This window comes from Benincasa hispida, chromosome 12 (genome assembly GCF_009727055.1).
Source record: "Benincasa hispida cultivar B227 chromosome 12, ASM972705v1, whole genome shotgun sequence".
Taxonomy (NCBI): domain Eukaryota; kingdom Viridiplantae; phylum Streptophyta; class Magnoliopsida; order Cucurbitales; family Cucurbitaceae; genus Benincasa; species Benincasa hispida.
The window spans coordinates 46,930,429-46,947,116 of record NC_052360.1 but is presented as its reverse complement, the minus strand read 5'-3'; the positions used below and the strand labels follow the sequence as shown (position 1 = coordinate 46,947,116).

The following is a 16,688-nucleotide window of genomic DNA, read 5'->3' as shown; positions in this document are numbered from 1 at the left end:
TAGCTTTAATCCACTCATCTTTGTCAACATTCTCCGTTGCTTGCTTATAAGACAATGGATCCTCAAATCCATCATCAGACATGCTGTTTTGGGCTTCAGTCAAACCCATGTTCTGTTTCGGTGGGTTCGTAACCCTCCCACTACGTCGAGGCAGTCTCAACTCTTGAGATAGTTGACTAGGTGAGCCGACATCAACAACTTTTGTTGATTTATCAGTCTGTTCAAAAACTCTTGTTGATCTCTCACTAGTCTCACTAGAAATCTCATTTAAAACAAGTTTACTTCGTGGCTTATGATCTCTGATGTGGTCTTCTTCCAAGAAGATAGCATTTATCGACACAAACACCTTATTCTCACTTGGATCATAGAAGTATCTACCCCTCGTTTCCTTGGGGTAGCCTACAAAGAGGCAAACTTTCGAATGAGGTTCCAACCTTTTAGAGTTAGCCACAAGCACGTGGGCCGAATATCCCCAAATCCTGAGGTAGCGTAAACTACCTTTACAACCTCTCCACAGCTGAAAAGGTGTTTCAGAAACACTTTTCGAGGGAACGTTGTTAAAAAATAACATGCAATCTCTACTGCACCCCAAAACGAGTCTGGAAGATGAACATAACTCATCATAGACCAAACCATGTCCAACAGAATTCTGTTTCTCCTTTCTGATACACCATTCTGCAGAGATGTACTTGGGATCGAGAGTTGGGACGTGATTCCATGTTCTATCATATAGTTCTTGAATTCTAAGTCCATATACTCTCCACAACGATCAAATCGTAGTATTTTTTTTTATCTTTTTACCTAACAAGTTTTCAACTTCAGCCTTATACTCCTTGAACTTTTTAAGAGCGTCAGACTTATATTGCATTAGATATAGATACCAATATCTTGAATAATCATCTATGAAAGAGATGAAATATTCAAACCCACCTCGAGCTCTAACACTCATAGGACCATAGAGGTCTAGATGTATAAGCTTCAAGGTCTCGACTCTATAACCTTTTTCAGTAAAAGGTTGTTTGGTCATCTTGCCTTCAAGATATGATTCACATATCGATAATGAGTTTTCTTCTAAACCTTTTAGAAGTCTGCATTTCACCAACTTCTCAATCCTATTAAGGTTGATGTGACCTAATCTTAGATGCCAAAGATGAGCATTTTTCTTAGGAGAAACCTTTGGTATTTTTGCAGTTATTGCTGTTTTGAACATTTCAGTATTAAGCAAGGCTTTTATGACTAACAACCTTAGTACATACAAGTTATTTTCCATTGAACCAAAACCAATCTCATTCTTGAAAATAAACAATTTATTCTCAGAAAAAGAGACAGTATAACTTTGTTCAATCAGACAAGAAATTGAAAGTACGTTCCTTTTAATATGAGGAACTACAAAAACATTATCTAGTAACAAATAACGTTTCTTGTCCAAAAATAACTTCAGCCTGCCTACAACAACAGCTGAAACAACCTCACCAGTACTGACTCGAAGACTCAACTCTTCATCTTCCAACATTTTTCAGGAACTAAATCCTTGGTAGGAAGAACTAACGTGGTTAGTAGCACCTGGATCAAGTATCCAGGCAGAATCATCATTCTCTACCAAACATGTCTCCAAGACAAATAAATCACATTTACAGTCTTTAGACTTCTTCCTCTTCTAGAGAATAATGGGATCGGTATCAGAACCTAAATAAGCTCTAAGTTCCAATTCAGAGAACAATTCTCTTCGATGAACTTCATCTAAGTCTACAACAATTGCTTTCTCTTTTAGTCCCTAAACATTCAAGAAAGACTAGAGGTTATTTTGGGAACTAACATAACTAGTTTCTTTGTCATCCATCCCCTTGTGCTAAAAAAGTGAGAACTGATGTTCAAACAATTTTTGCAACGAGTCCATGATCTTATGTGCAATGACCATGTTTTCAACCTTTTTGGCCAATGCATCAGGTATGCTAGCCAAAATATGAAGTTGGGCCATCGAATTAGCCTTCATCCACACCTCATATGTATTACGAACATTTCACGGTGCATCAAGGGTTGGGACTTGAGGACACTCCTCAACCATGACACACTCGAAGTCGTTTACCACAAAATTTGTTTTAAGAGACTCTTTCCAATGTATGTAATCGGTCAAATTAAAAGAGGCAACTAACGAAAAATCATACATTTGCTGAAAAAACAAACACATTGATCTACATTAGATTTTTGCAAATACTCTTAAAAAACAAAATCCAATCTGGTTTAGCAAAATCTAAATGAACCCCATATGACATCTAGTTTTGTAATGATGCTTCAGTAGTTTAGGACAAAAGGCACCGAAGGGTAGTCAATTTATCCCTCCTCTGAATTGAGATACTCTCAACCAGTCATTAATACCAGAACAACTCTTATTCCTATAAAGACTAGCCAACATTGATTTGGTCAAGAAATCATTAACTTGCTTAACAATTTCTTGTAAGTGTGACCTTTCATTTTAGATCCTATAGTTCCACACCAAACAGCCAATCCGAAGGGAAAAAATCCAATTGGGACAAAAACCAAAGCGACCTTATCCATTTCTGAAGTTCACCTTGATATAGACCAACCATACAAACCATCCGAAGGGGACACTCCCAGGGCGCCACAAGGCTGTGCAAGAAGATCTCACGGTGCAAACCAATGAAGAAGACCACAGAACATGTTGACACACTTCCTTCACCCACTTACTATAAATACTCTTTCCTCCTACCTTGATATTGATTCATGCAAACACCATCCGAAGGGAGATGCTCCCAGGGCACCACGAGGCCAAGCATGAATCTCACGGTGTGAACATTAAGGGAGAAATATGAGTGGAATTCACATATCAATATCTTTTCCTCCTACTGAGTATTTTAAGAACCTAGGGTTTAGTTTACTTAAAAAAAAACATGGCTAAATATTTTAACTAAGTGACTTTTTAGTTTTGCCTAAAAGTAACTCTTACTTTGGAAAGCTGAACAACTTTTGATCATCATTCATTAAACTTTTTAATGAAGTCTTTGATCAACTGTTGCATGCTTGTAGCAAATCTATCTAATTCACCTTTCCAGGTAGGTTTCTAGGTAGGGGTGTTCCATTTCCATCAGCTTAAATACCCCAATCTAGACAGAACCCACCTTAGACAAAAGGTCCCTTATAGATAGATTTAATACAACTTTAATCTTTCATGAAAATCAATTTAATCCTATTAAAACGATCCAAAAGATTAAACTTAGGTATCTAATCTCATTAGAACCTTGGACTTAGGTCTATCTCAATCCAATTTTAAAACCCTTTTAAAACATGAACTCACCTAAGTTCGCATGCAACTCTTTCTTGTTGAATTTTAGTTCTAATTTCCATTATAACACTTATAACAGGAAACAACTAATACCAACCACACCGCGAAGCAACACATACAAGACATTCATAACTCTTATAAATAAGCCTAAGCGTCATGCTCCATGCATTGTTCATTCATTACTATTATATAACTCTTATATAATAAAGTAATGAACCAAGCATATATGCTCTCATACACCCTTATACTGTAACTTTTATAATATAAAGATGATACATGAATATGCTTAATGCATGCATAAATATAAATCTTATATTATATGATACATGAGCATGCTTTCTTGTAATTTCATCATGCCATTTACTATATCATAACACTTATAATATATGATGTATGAATAACTGCATAATCTAAGGTGGGTTTTAAATCTATATGTCATACACTATGGCATATAAACAAACATACATCTCATGTACATTAAGTAAACCGGGATAATTATCCTTAAATCCTTAAAAAAAAAAGTCTAATTATTACAAAGAACAACAAGTTCACCGATTTAGACAAGCAAATCGGGTCCTGAACCGTCCGAGCGAAGATCGCGTCTCCTTGATCGTGTAACAACTCCTTGTGATTGTCTAGCAACACTGTATGAGCATAAATGATTGTTGCTTTGACTATGCGATGAAGCATGAAGGTCATGCGATCGTGCAACGCAAGCCTTAAACGATCAAGTAGATGACAACGATGCAGTGAAACATGATCGTCTAAACAATTGTTGAGCAAGTGTAAGGTATCGAATACCGGGTGATCGTGTAGTTAGTATTATGTGATGAAGCATGCTGAACTAAACGATCGTTTAGTGCGCGCATCTATTAAACGATGAGCATCAAATACTCTATACGATCGTTTACCTCAAGCGTTCATGCAATCGTGCAACCAATGCTACACGATAGAGTAAACACTTTACCCAATCGTTTAACGTTAGCTATACGATCGTTTAGTAAATACTACACGATCGGGCAGAACTTTTCTGCATGATCGTTTAGCCAAATCTCAATGATCATTTAGCTTGGGCTACACGATACGACCAACCTTTGGTTTTCTTCCTCGAAGAGAACTGCATCTCCATGCTTCATAACTTCATCACGAATGACTCAAAAAACTTCAAACACTTTGAATACAAACTCAATTGCTTGTTCATTATGCCCAAAAATGTAGGGGCCCTTACAAATTAACACTTTATAAACATAAAGAAAACTTTAAACAGAGGCAACAATCCAGTAAACATCCATCAATACATCCACAAACACATTTAACTCTTAAACGCATTATAGAAAACTTAAATCCACCACGACTGTAAAAGAAGTTCAATACAACAATGGAATTTGGAATATCAGAACAACCTGACTCTGATACCAATTGAAGGAAATCTAAACATAGATCTCTATGAGTAGCAGAAGTGGATCGTTCCAAATTCCATTCAGAATGAATAAAACAATCACAGTTTAACCAGAAATGTACAGATTATGCATCAACAGAAATTACAGCATGCTATAAGAGAATATATGGGATAGAGTATGCGTACCTTTGAAGAACCATTTTTCAAGTATCTGTCAATCAGTCTCCAATGCATCCAAAGAAAAACTGAAATGCAACGATTAAAATATGACCTCCACGATGTCTGAATATAGATATAAGATTCTAGAACTATTTGATAGACACTTCGAACAGATCGAGATGGAGAGTATATAAATATAAGATTCTAGAACTATTTGATAGAACATGGAATCGAATCCCAACTCTCAGCACCTAGTACATCTCAACAGAATGGTGTATCAGAAAGGAGAAATAGAACCTTGTTTGACATGGTTTGGTCTATATGAGTTATGCTCATTTACCTTATTCATTTTGGGGTTATGCAATAGTGACTGTTGTTTATATTTTGAATTGTGTTCCGTCCAAAAGTATTTTTGAAACACCTTTGGAATTATGGAATGGTCATAACGATAGTTTCACCACTTCAGGATTTTAGGTTGCTTAGGACATATGCTTGAGGCAAATTCTAAGAAATTGGAACCTCATTCAAAATTATGCCTATTTGTAGGCTACCCCAAGGGAACGAGGAGTGGCTACTTCTATGACCCTAAAAGAAAGTATTTGTGTTGATAAATGCTACGTTTTTAGAAGAGGAACACATCAGGGAGCATAAGTCCCACAATAAAGTTTTGTTAAGTGAGCTTTCCAATGAAACTACTAAAACTTCAACATGAGTCGTTGAAGAGGATAGTAAATCAACAAGAATTGTTGATCTTGGTTCATTTAGTCAAGCACATCCACCTCAACAGTTGATGGAGCCTCGATGTAGTGAGGGGATTATGAACCCGCCTACTTATTATATGGAACATATATCTCGACTATCATATCATATGACGAAGTTGATAGATGTAGATGGGAAGGTACAAACCTTTAAGGCTAGACTAGTGGCAAAGGGTTATACCCAGGTTGAAGGAGTGAACTATGAGGAAACTTTTTCACCTGTTGCTATACTGAAGTCTATCCATATTCTCCTATCCAATTCCATATATTATGACTATGAGATATGGCAAATAGACATCAAGACTGCCTTTCTAAATGGTAATCTTGAGGAGACCATCTATATGCAACAATCAAAGGGATTCATTAAACAAGTTCAAGAGAAAATTGTTTTGTAAGATTAATCAATCCATTTATGGATTGAAACAAACATCTCGATCTTGGAATATAAGATTTGATGTTGCAATCAAATCTTATGGCTTTGACTAGAATGTTGATGAGCCTTGTGTTTATAAGAAAATCATCAACAGTTCAGTAGCTTTCTTAGTGTTATATGTGGACGATATCCTATTTATTGGGAATGGTGTAGATTGACAGGTTAGTAGCCCAATTTCAAATGAAAGATTTGGGAGAGGCGCAGTTTGTTCTAGGGATTCAGATCATCATGGATCATAAGAACAAAATGCTAACCTTGTCTCAAGCATCTTATATTGACAAAATACTTGTCAAATATTCGATGTACAATTTCAAGAGGGGTTTATTACCTTTCAGGCATGGAATTGTATTGTCTAAGAATCGATGTCCTAAGACACCTCAAGAAGTTGAGGAAATGAGAAGGATCATATATGTCTCAGTTGTTGGTAGCCTTATGTACATAATGTTATGTACTAGACCTGATATTTGTATACAGTGGGGATTTTCAGTAGATATCAGTCCATTCTAGTATTAGATCACTAGACAGTAGTTAAAACAATCCTCAAGTATCTTCAAAAACGAGGAACTACACACTTGTGTATGGAGCTAAGGATTTGATCCTTACAGGACACGCATCTGATTTTTAGACTGATAAGGATTCCAGAAAATCCACATCAGGATCAATGCTCACTCTTAATGGAGGAGCAGTAATCTGAAGAAGCACAAAGCAAGGTTGCATTGCTGGCTCTACCATGGAGGCAGAGTATGTAGCGGCTTGTGAAGCTGCTAAGGCGGCTGTATGGCTCAGGAAGTTTTAACAGGTCTAGAAGTTGTTCCTGACATGTCAAAGCTCATCACACTTTATTGTGATAATAGTGGTGTTGTGGCAAATTTTAGAGAACTTGGGAGCCACAAGAGAGGGAAGCACATTGAACGCAAATATCATCTCATCTGGGAGATTGTGCATCCAGGGGACATGATTTTCATGAAGATCACTTTGGAGCACAATGATGTCAATCCATTTACAAAAGCTCTCACAACTAAAGTGTTTGAGAGTCACCTAGAGAGACTGGGTCTATGAGACATGCATCATCTAGTCTAGGGCAAGTGGGAAATATTACTGGGCGCATAATTTATGACCTAGTTTATTATTTTATGTATTGTACTTTGTTTACACTTTATATTTTTATACACCACTAGCTTTAGGACAAATGGGAGATCGTTGGGGTTGATGCCCTAAATCGTGTGGTTTTGTAGTTTGTAAATTATTTGTACAACGAATTATTTATTTAATAAAATAAAGTGTTATTTTATTTGACATTTAGTCTGCATTAACCCAAAACCAATAAACTAATATCCTAGGTTATTTAATGTAGCTTAAACATGTATGTGGTGACATACAAGTGGATCATGTTTAAGTAATAATATGAATGGTTTGTAGTAGATGGATAAGGTTAGGTACCTTGATGACTGATGCACGGAAATTAGAAGTCAATTTTTTCTCGACAACCCAATCCCCTGGATGCATTATGTGATGCATGTTCCTAAAATATGCGTTGATAGCCATGCGCCGATAGTCATGCATTGGAATGAAAATGCGCCAACAATGTATGCGATGACCATGCATCCTGCCACAAGTTTTCTTGCGTTCACGCCAAGTATTACATGAACGCAAGTTTCTCGAGTAGTCCGAGGTCGAACACAGGGACTTGTAACTATATGTTTGTGGTGATTGTGCATGCGGCAGTATAAATAAAAGAATGAAGGGGATATTGCTACGTTAATCCTACTCCTACTTCTATCTATCAGACAACGCAATGAGAACATGCATGAAGGTAGAGATGCGACAAACCCTGACATGAAATAAATGAATGGAAAAATGGATAAAATGTGGAGATGTTTTTATTGCAACCCTTAAGAGTGACCGCAAGGGAACCTTAGTCAGCGCAAACTAATGCGATCATGCAACACTCATACAATAGTAAACCATCTCTCGGTGCGAATGCTACGACTTCTAATGCTAGAACGCATGCGATGTATGTGCAGAGGTGTCTATAGGGCCTACATATAAGCCTCTAATTCTTGTCTATGCGATGATACACAAACAAGGCGATCACATATCACCATTCATATTCCTAGGGTGCATGCGATGCAGTGTTGACAAACAGAGCTTATCTCCAAGTCTCTATCTCTCGCTTATGCCGATCTAATCTCGCTCTCTCGAGTCTAGATTCTAATCTAGCTCTCTCGAGTCATTAGGTTCTTTCTTTAGACTCTCTCTCGAGTAGCTCTAAAGGGGTGTTGGGCCCAACATAAGACAAGACAAACGCATGAGCTTGGTTGATGCAAGGTTGTTACTATCCCTAGTGAACAATGCATACATTAATTAATGCGACCAACCACTTACCCTCTCGGGCAGTTGATTGTTGCTGACTTCACTCATAGACAAGCAATGCGTTAGCCTATAGACAGGCATTGCAGCAACTTCACACTAAGAAAATAAGGTTACTCACACACTCACACAACGCATACATCTCTGTAGGTTGCTACATGCTTCATATCCCTAATCCACCTGACTAAGTATGCAATACCCAAGCAATCTCACTAAGTGTTGTAATGAAAGTAAAGATGCTAAGCAAAGAAGATGGAGATGGAGTCGAAGGAACAGAGAAATGTATTGAAAACACATTGTATTAATTTCTTAATTCCAAAATGTTATACAATACAATATGAGAAAAGAAATGAAAATAAATGACCGGTTGGAAGCAAAGATTTGCATCCAGCGGATGTGCGTCAAGGCTGCCAGTGGTGCCATGGATGGGTGGAGGAGCTGACTCTCTCGAGATCTAGCTCCGGTCGAAGGCTTCAGTCGTCACTTGGAATGGATGAAGGAGGTGAGAACTTTCAGCCATCTTCTCACGCAGTTATTTGGATCGCGGGGAAAATCCCCGGTTGAGGGACAATCTCCGAATCCAAGGATCCTCCCCAGATGATCTAAATTTCTGCTCATTGGCTTCTATTTATAGAGTTTGGATCGCCGACAACATTAATTGGATTGCTTTGAGTTTGACGTTCGGCGCGTTCGTCCTTTCTGAACCTCTGCCACCAACGGCGCGGTAGGTTAAATGTCAGCATCAGCTTTGGATTTTCTCGAGGTAGATGCGTTGATGCGTTCATTCCGCCTACCTTGCGTTGATCCCATTAGAATGCGCTGTCTCTTATACACATCTAGATGTGTATAAGAGACAGGTATGGGTAAGAGTGACCAGATTTGTCGACTCAATATGCCTATCATTTTAGGGATTTATCCGAGTGGAGAGCTAGGAACGCAGATACACAAGATGAAATTCACTCATTCTCATTTCTGTCTCTTATACACATCTAGATGTGTATAAGAGACAGCATCTACAAAGATGGAATTCACTCCTTCCCCGAAGCAGGGGTAAATAGATAAATTGCTCCTTTAAAGACTGATTCCGGGTCTTGAACAATGTGGCGTTTCACCGGCCAGAGAGGGGTCTAGTTATAGTTGGACTATGAGTAATTGTTCATTAGAGGGATCAATAGTACTTAAGGAGTTAGATGTAACTACAGAGGTAAACGGGTAATTTTGACTCAGCTTTAGTTACGAGCAATTTGTATAGGTGGTACTATTGATTGGTTATATCCAATGGAAATAAAAGTATATCTACAATGCAAAGAGTACCGCTGTCGGTCTTTAGTGGAGTGATCGACAGTTAATGAATATTGATTAATTTAATTAAAGTGGTTACTTAATTAATCTCGTATCATTGAAGCTTTTAATTTGTAGGTTCATAAGGTCTCCTGCTAGCTCAAGAATGGTTTAATGAGAATCAATTAATTTTGGATTAATTTGAATTGTTCAAATTAATTAAGGGGAATTAATTGTATGGGATGAAATTAATATAATTTATATGGATACATTATAATATAACGTTTATTGAAAGAGATAAATACTTGAATATGATTCAAATATTAATTATATGAACGAGATTTATATAAAAACTATAGGTTAAAATTAATATGAATATGATTCATATTAAAACTATAGGTTATATGAGAGAATATAAAGTTAGTTTATATTATATATGATATAATATAAACTATAGATTATATCATATATGATACAATATATGGTTTGTTTTAATTATATTAATTTTAATATAATTAAAAGTAAAAATAAAATAATTCCCACGTGATGAAGGGAGTTATGGAAATAATTCCCCTCATCTCTCATATACAAGACAATTCACAAAGGAACAAAAAAAAGTTAGTTTATACGTGAAAACATAATTGAGAATTCTTTGTGCATCTTCTTCCTTTGTGTGTGAAACTCTCTAAAAAAATTTCCCTTCTCCCTCACCCAAAATTAAAAAAGCAACTCCACAACTCTGCCTTGATTCTCACCTTGAGAATAGTGAAGAAGGCTTGGTAGTAGTGTCCAAGAAAAGCACTGACATTGTTGTGTTCATGGAAGAAGTGTTCTTGAGAAAGTTCCCTGTTCGTGATCGTTAGGAGAGGAATACGTGAAGATTATTTTTCTTCAAGTATAAGTGTTCTCTCTTTCCCTTTCCTCCCTATACATAGCATGTTTAGTTTTAATGTTTATCATACTACTCTTCTCTACTTTAACTAGTTCTAAAATCAAATTCATATGACACAAAGACGATCATTCGCTCCCGCTACGGGAATTCCATTCCTTCAACAAACACACAAGAAAACAAACCTAAGAGGTAGAGTTCTACGTATCTAAGCATTTTAAAACTCTTTTAACTAATCGAAAGGCTCTCAAAACGACCTTAAACTTCAATCTGAACACCTCGAATCAAGCCTAAACAAAAGAGCCTTGGATCCTTGTTGAAAAGTATTCGAATGGTTTTGAAACTGTTCTGAATCCAAAAGGCATAAATTCCTCCAAATTAGCCTTAATTTATAACACGGGATGTTACAATCTCCTCCCAGATGAATTCCTTGCTATGACTCTTGGCTGGAACTGATTGGTAGGAGTCTTTCTTAAAAGGGCCGGAAAATGAAATTGGGAGGGAGGGAAAAGTTTATAGAGAACTATTCTCTATTTTTATGTGGTGTAGAGAGAGAGATAAAAATTGATACATATGGCAACTTTCATCCAAAAAACTTCTTCTATGTTATATCGAGAAGGAAAAAGGCAATTTTCTTAAATTAAGAAAACTACCTACTACTCCCCTCCTCTTAAAAAAAGGGAGTTAATTAAATTAATTAATTAAGTAATTAATTGTAATAAATTTAATTAAATATATTATATTTAATTAAATAAATATTTGGATCATATTTAAATGTAAATTTCTCTCTTAATCGATAGTTTTAATATGAATCTCATTCATATTAACTTTTAACCTAGAGTTTTAATATGAATCTCATTTGTATTAATTCATTAACATATAATTTTAATGTGTATCACATTCATATTAATTTATCATTAGAATCATATTCAAATGTATTAATTCTCCCATATACTTAAAATTTGAATCATATTCATAGATAACTATATAATAATATATCTACATACATTACATTTTATATTTGTCTTCCTTAAAAATTAATTTGAACATTTCAAATTATTCTTTCAATACCTTGGTTCTCATTAATCCGTTTTGAGCTAGCAAGGGAACCTTATGGTCTTATGGCTCATAAGCTCCAATGTCCTGAGATTAACTCATTAAACTCTTTAATTTTTTAACCTCCATTATTAACTATGGGGCAAACCAATGTAGACCCATAGTTGCACTCTTATGCACTGTAGGATAAGTAAGTTGCGACAATGGGTATAATCACTACAGGTGAGTCGATCTTTCACGGATTGTTCGTAATTACAGTTGAATCAGATGTCCATTTTACCCCTATAATTACCTCTGTATTCTTAAGCACCACTAATCCTCTAATAACAATTTGTTTATGGTCCAACTATAAACCAAGTCCTTCTCGAGCCAATGAGAGGGTGGATCCCATTATTCAAGTCCCAGAGTCAACACTTAAGGGAACTACTCATCTACTTACCCTATACGGAAAGGAGTGAATTCTAGCTTGTGAAATTACGTTCCCAGCTCACCATTCAATCAAGTCCCCAAAATGGTAGGCATATTGAGTCGGTAGCTCGAGCCACTCTCACCCACACAAATGAAAGAACAAACTCTCACAGGCAGAAGTTCGTAATTCACTCAAGATTAAGATGGAGTTACTTATGGTTATCTTATGAATCAACAAACTCTTCAATTAACGATTTTACAAAGAGAGATTAATTATTTTGCGGTTGGCTTTTATACAAACTCTTTGTATAGAATACTCCTACTTACATGTCTCCACATGAACGATTTGGATTACATAGTTTGTAACAATTACAAAGTAGGTTATATTCATAGCATCACCAAGATAAGACACCAAATATTATCCATATATTTTGAACCCTTTAGGTTGTCCCTTGGGCATGATTCACCTGTATGTTAACTACATACTGTTCAAGTTTTCATAAAATAAACTTGGATTTTACCTTATTGGATTAAGTTATGCAAAATTCAATACAAAATAAAATAATAATTTGTTTCGTTAATCATCAATAAATAGTCTATTTACAAACCACGAGCTAAAGGGCACAAAACCTAACATGCATGTCGCAGTAGAAGGTCAATTAGCAATTGTTTTTAAAAAGTGGGCCATTTGTCATTTTGGGCCTTCAAAACGGGTAAATGATGCAGTTTTCCCTCTATAAATAACGAGGCAGATATATATATTTTTTGGGTAAATATCAATTTATACCACTAAACTTTGGGAACTGAATCAATTTAAACTCTAAACTAATAATCATATCAATTTAAATCCTGAACTTAATTATATCAATTTAAATCTCAAACTAATAATTGTATCACTTTAAACCCTGATTTTTGGGGGTTGTATCGATTTAAACCTTAAACTAATAATTATATCAAATTGAACCATGAAGTTTCATAAATGTATCAATTCAAATCCTGAATTTTCATAAGCATATCAATTTAAACCCTCCATTATATTGTATTTAGATAAACCTCATGTGAAATTTGTAATTTCATCAATTAAACCTCTAAACTTACGTCAGCAAATCAATTTGAACTCTCAATTAATAATTATTTGAAAATTACCCATTCAAATTAATAATCGTCAATTTTGTTAAATTGTCATTTGTAAAAGTCTATATACGTATAAGAATTTATGCATTGACGATTTTCAAATATAATCCTAATAAAGGTTCTAAATTGATTCACTTATAACAATTTATAAGTTTGATTTTAAAAATATAAATTTTTGTATAATATTTTTCAAACTAAATTTGAAGGAAGATGTAAATTGATACACTTATAAAAGTTCGGAGTTTAAATTGATATATTTGTGAAAGTTCAGGATTTAGATTGATACAATTATTAGTTTGAAGTTTAAACTAATACAATCCCCAAAGTTCAAGGCGTAATTGATATTATTAGTTTAGGGTTTAAATTGATATAATCCCAAAATTCAGGGATATAAATTGATATTTGGCCTATTTTTTTCTTAGAAATTGGTAGGTAAGACTCTATTCTTTTGTTTATAATCTAACCATTACAAAGAAATAAAGAAAAAATCTATAATTTGTAGAGGAACTATGGCAGAGGTTTGAACATCTAATTATTATAATAAATATACAATAACTTAACAAAATGAGTTATACTGTCAAAGCGAGTATAGCTCAACCGACATACACTATATGTTGGTAATCAAGAGGTCTGTCATTCAAATCATTTACCCTTATTATACTTAAAAAACAAAATGAGTTACACTCACGCATAACCTAAAAGAACTCTTTGGTTGCATTGGTTTGAACATAATTTTTACTTGTAATTGCAATACCACTTATACTTTATACTTTTCTTCAATCAACAGCTATACATAGCCTTCTTTACATTGATTACAAATATGATGGTTCTTAACCATAAGAAAAAATCTATCTATTCATCTCCATAAATAAAATTAAATAAAAAAAAGAAAAAGAACAATTTACATCAAATCATATGAATGAATGTCAATCTAATCATAACTCAACTAGTTAAGACATTGTACCTGTACCAACAAGTCAGAGGTATGAATCGCCTCCTCATGTTGTTATACATCAAAAAAACAAAAAAAAAAAAAAAAAAAATCTCAATCAAATCTTAGTTACCTATATCCTCCTCTGTTTCTTGATTTTAGAATACCATGGATGCTTCTTCCTCCTTCAATTATTTGCACTATTCCCCGACAAGGTACCTCGGCATCTTTTATGAATCATGATAAATAAGTGCTCATTTGATAACGTTTGTTTCTTGTTTATACATTTTCTCTTCTTACCAAAGAGAAACTTACTGCATGATGATTTCAAAAACAATTATGAGATAAACGAGAAATAAGAAAATCGTCTATTTCTTAAAACTTAAAAACAAACAACAGACACACAAAACATTACCAAACGACCCTTGAATAGTCATTTCTCGTGATCAAGATTTGATACTAGGACGACGAGGTTGATGACCTCAACGGCACTTCAGTTTCTCTTGGAGACATAGTAGTAGGTTGTTTTGATTGGCTTTCATGGCTATAATTCCTATCTAATTGTGGCTGTTTTTCCATGACAACCACTGCACCAAAATGCACTCGGCGTTTCCCTTCACCAGGGGATTCAACTTCACCTAGATTACCTTCAATTGTTGCACCACCATCATTATAATTAGCAGCCTCTGTCTTTTTGCTATGTGAATTGTTATTATTAGGGCCAAAGGCATTCAGTTGCACTTTGGTAGGTTTCAAGCAATGATAGAAATAAATTGAAAGCCAAAAGATCCAGGGAGTTGAAACCAATACGATCCCAACGATCGGATACCAATCCGGAGTTTGTGATTCGGGGAGGAAAAGATAGAGACAGAGGAGGATACCGCCCGAAATAATGCAAAGGAAGATCAAACCTGAGATTATGAAAATTCTTGCATCTCCTTTTCTTTCTTCCATCAAATATGTGAAAATGGATGAAGTTGTGGGATATAGCTGTTTAATTATGCCATAGATTCATTCAACACATTCATTTTCTTTTTTGGGCAAACAAGCTAAAGAATCCAATGGCAGGTAGAGAGTTTCAAACCCTATAAAGTTGCCTTGTAATTGGTATGTTATTATGACTAAACCAACACCTTTTGCAACTTCTCAAAGGTGTACATAATAACAGAGAAAAGAAAGGGAGAGAAATGGGAATCAAATTTGTACCTTTGGAATTGCATAACCTATTTATGGAGGTACCAGTAAATTCCATGGAGTCTATTAAATTTTACCCCCAACTTTAAAGTAGATTTTAGTTATGCTCTTGAATTTTTGAAAATTTTTCATTTTTACCATTAAACATTGAAGTTGGTAAAAAAAAAAAAAAAAAATGTCTTTTTCACTAAAATAAAGGATGGAAATTGATGGTTAGTTGAGGATGTCGTGTATTACTATTAGTTCATTTCAAAAGATATTATCAGAGTGTACAAAAAAAAAAAATAATAATAATACGTAATCAATTTTTATATATCACTTGTCATGTAAAATTATGTGAATGATGTTATAAGTAATGTCATGTACGCTTTTCAATTTTTACAGTGTCAATATTCATGTTATTTTAACAAAAAAGAAGAAGAAGAAGAAGAAACTCTTCAATTTATGGGTAAAAATGAAACCTTTCAAAGTCAAAGAACATAATTAAAACTTGCATACTTCTTAAAAAAAATAAATAAATAAACAAAATGAAACTTACATAAAAGTTTGTGGATATTTTGTATAATTTAACAAAGTTTGGTCTCAATATTTCCTTTATGGTATATTTAGAGTAAAAACTGTTCTAAGACTATAATAATCTCAATTAGTTACCGTCAACACTATTTCAAAACCCTTATTTGCTATAGTATTTATTATTTGTTACAGTTTTTACTATTTTACATTAATCATTTTTTTATTCTTTGCTACAACGTATACTATTTTCTTTTCTAACAAAAATAGTTTACACTTCAAACACATACTATTATAACTCAAACTAAAATAATCTACACTTCAAACACAAATTATTATATCCCAACTATAAAACTTAAGACTATAATAACCAATTCCTTGCCCCAAACACCCCTTTAATGTTTTGCATCAAAATAATAGGCAAGTGATTCAATAAAAAATTATTGGAGTAGACCACTACGATGAGAATAGTAATTTTGAACACGACAGAAAAACTACAAAAATACTTTGAATCTCTAGTAGGCTGTTATTAACAGATTTTTCAAAATTACAATCAATAATAGTAATGAGATTGTCACAATCTTCATAAATATTTTTTTCAAGGAAATCGGCCAAGATCTAGAATTATTGCGAGCAACCATATCCCCTCTTTTAAGATTAGAATCTCTATTATGACATCCTCTCTTTTTCTTTCATTTGTATTATGTTACATACCGCTGAGGTAATTAGAATACCAATTCCTCTATTGAAAAGTGTTTCTTCCTAATCGATAAAAAAATATTGAATTATAAAAAGTAATTATACGATTTTAATTATAAACAAAAAAAAAAAAAAAGCACATATGGATAGAGTTTTAAAAGAGCAT

At 34.3% G+C, this 16,688-nt stretch overlaps 1 protein-coding gene across 1 annotated transcript; it reads right to left on the bottom strand.

Annotated features, from left to right (window-relative positions):
- Nucleotides 1–13,423: 13,423 nt before the first annotated feature.
- On the bottom strand, nt 13,424–15,687 carry LOC120068181. The gene has a single exon (XM_039019886.1). It carries the CDS (start codon nt 15,071–15,073, stop codon nt 14,579–14,581), a length of 495 nt encoding a protein of 164 aa, XP_038875814.1. The 5' UTR covers nt 15,074–15,687; the 3' UTR covers nt 13,424–14,578.
- Nucleotides 15,688–16,688: the final 1,001 nt, after the last annotated feature.

Bases quoted from the DNA above. Each gene is read 5' to 3' on its own strand.
- LOC120068181 (XM_039019886.1), bottom strand. From the start codon at position 15,073: ATGGAAGAAAGAAAAGGAGATGCAAGAATTTTCATAATCTCAGGTTTG.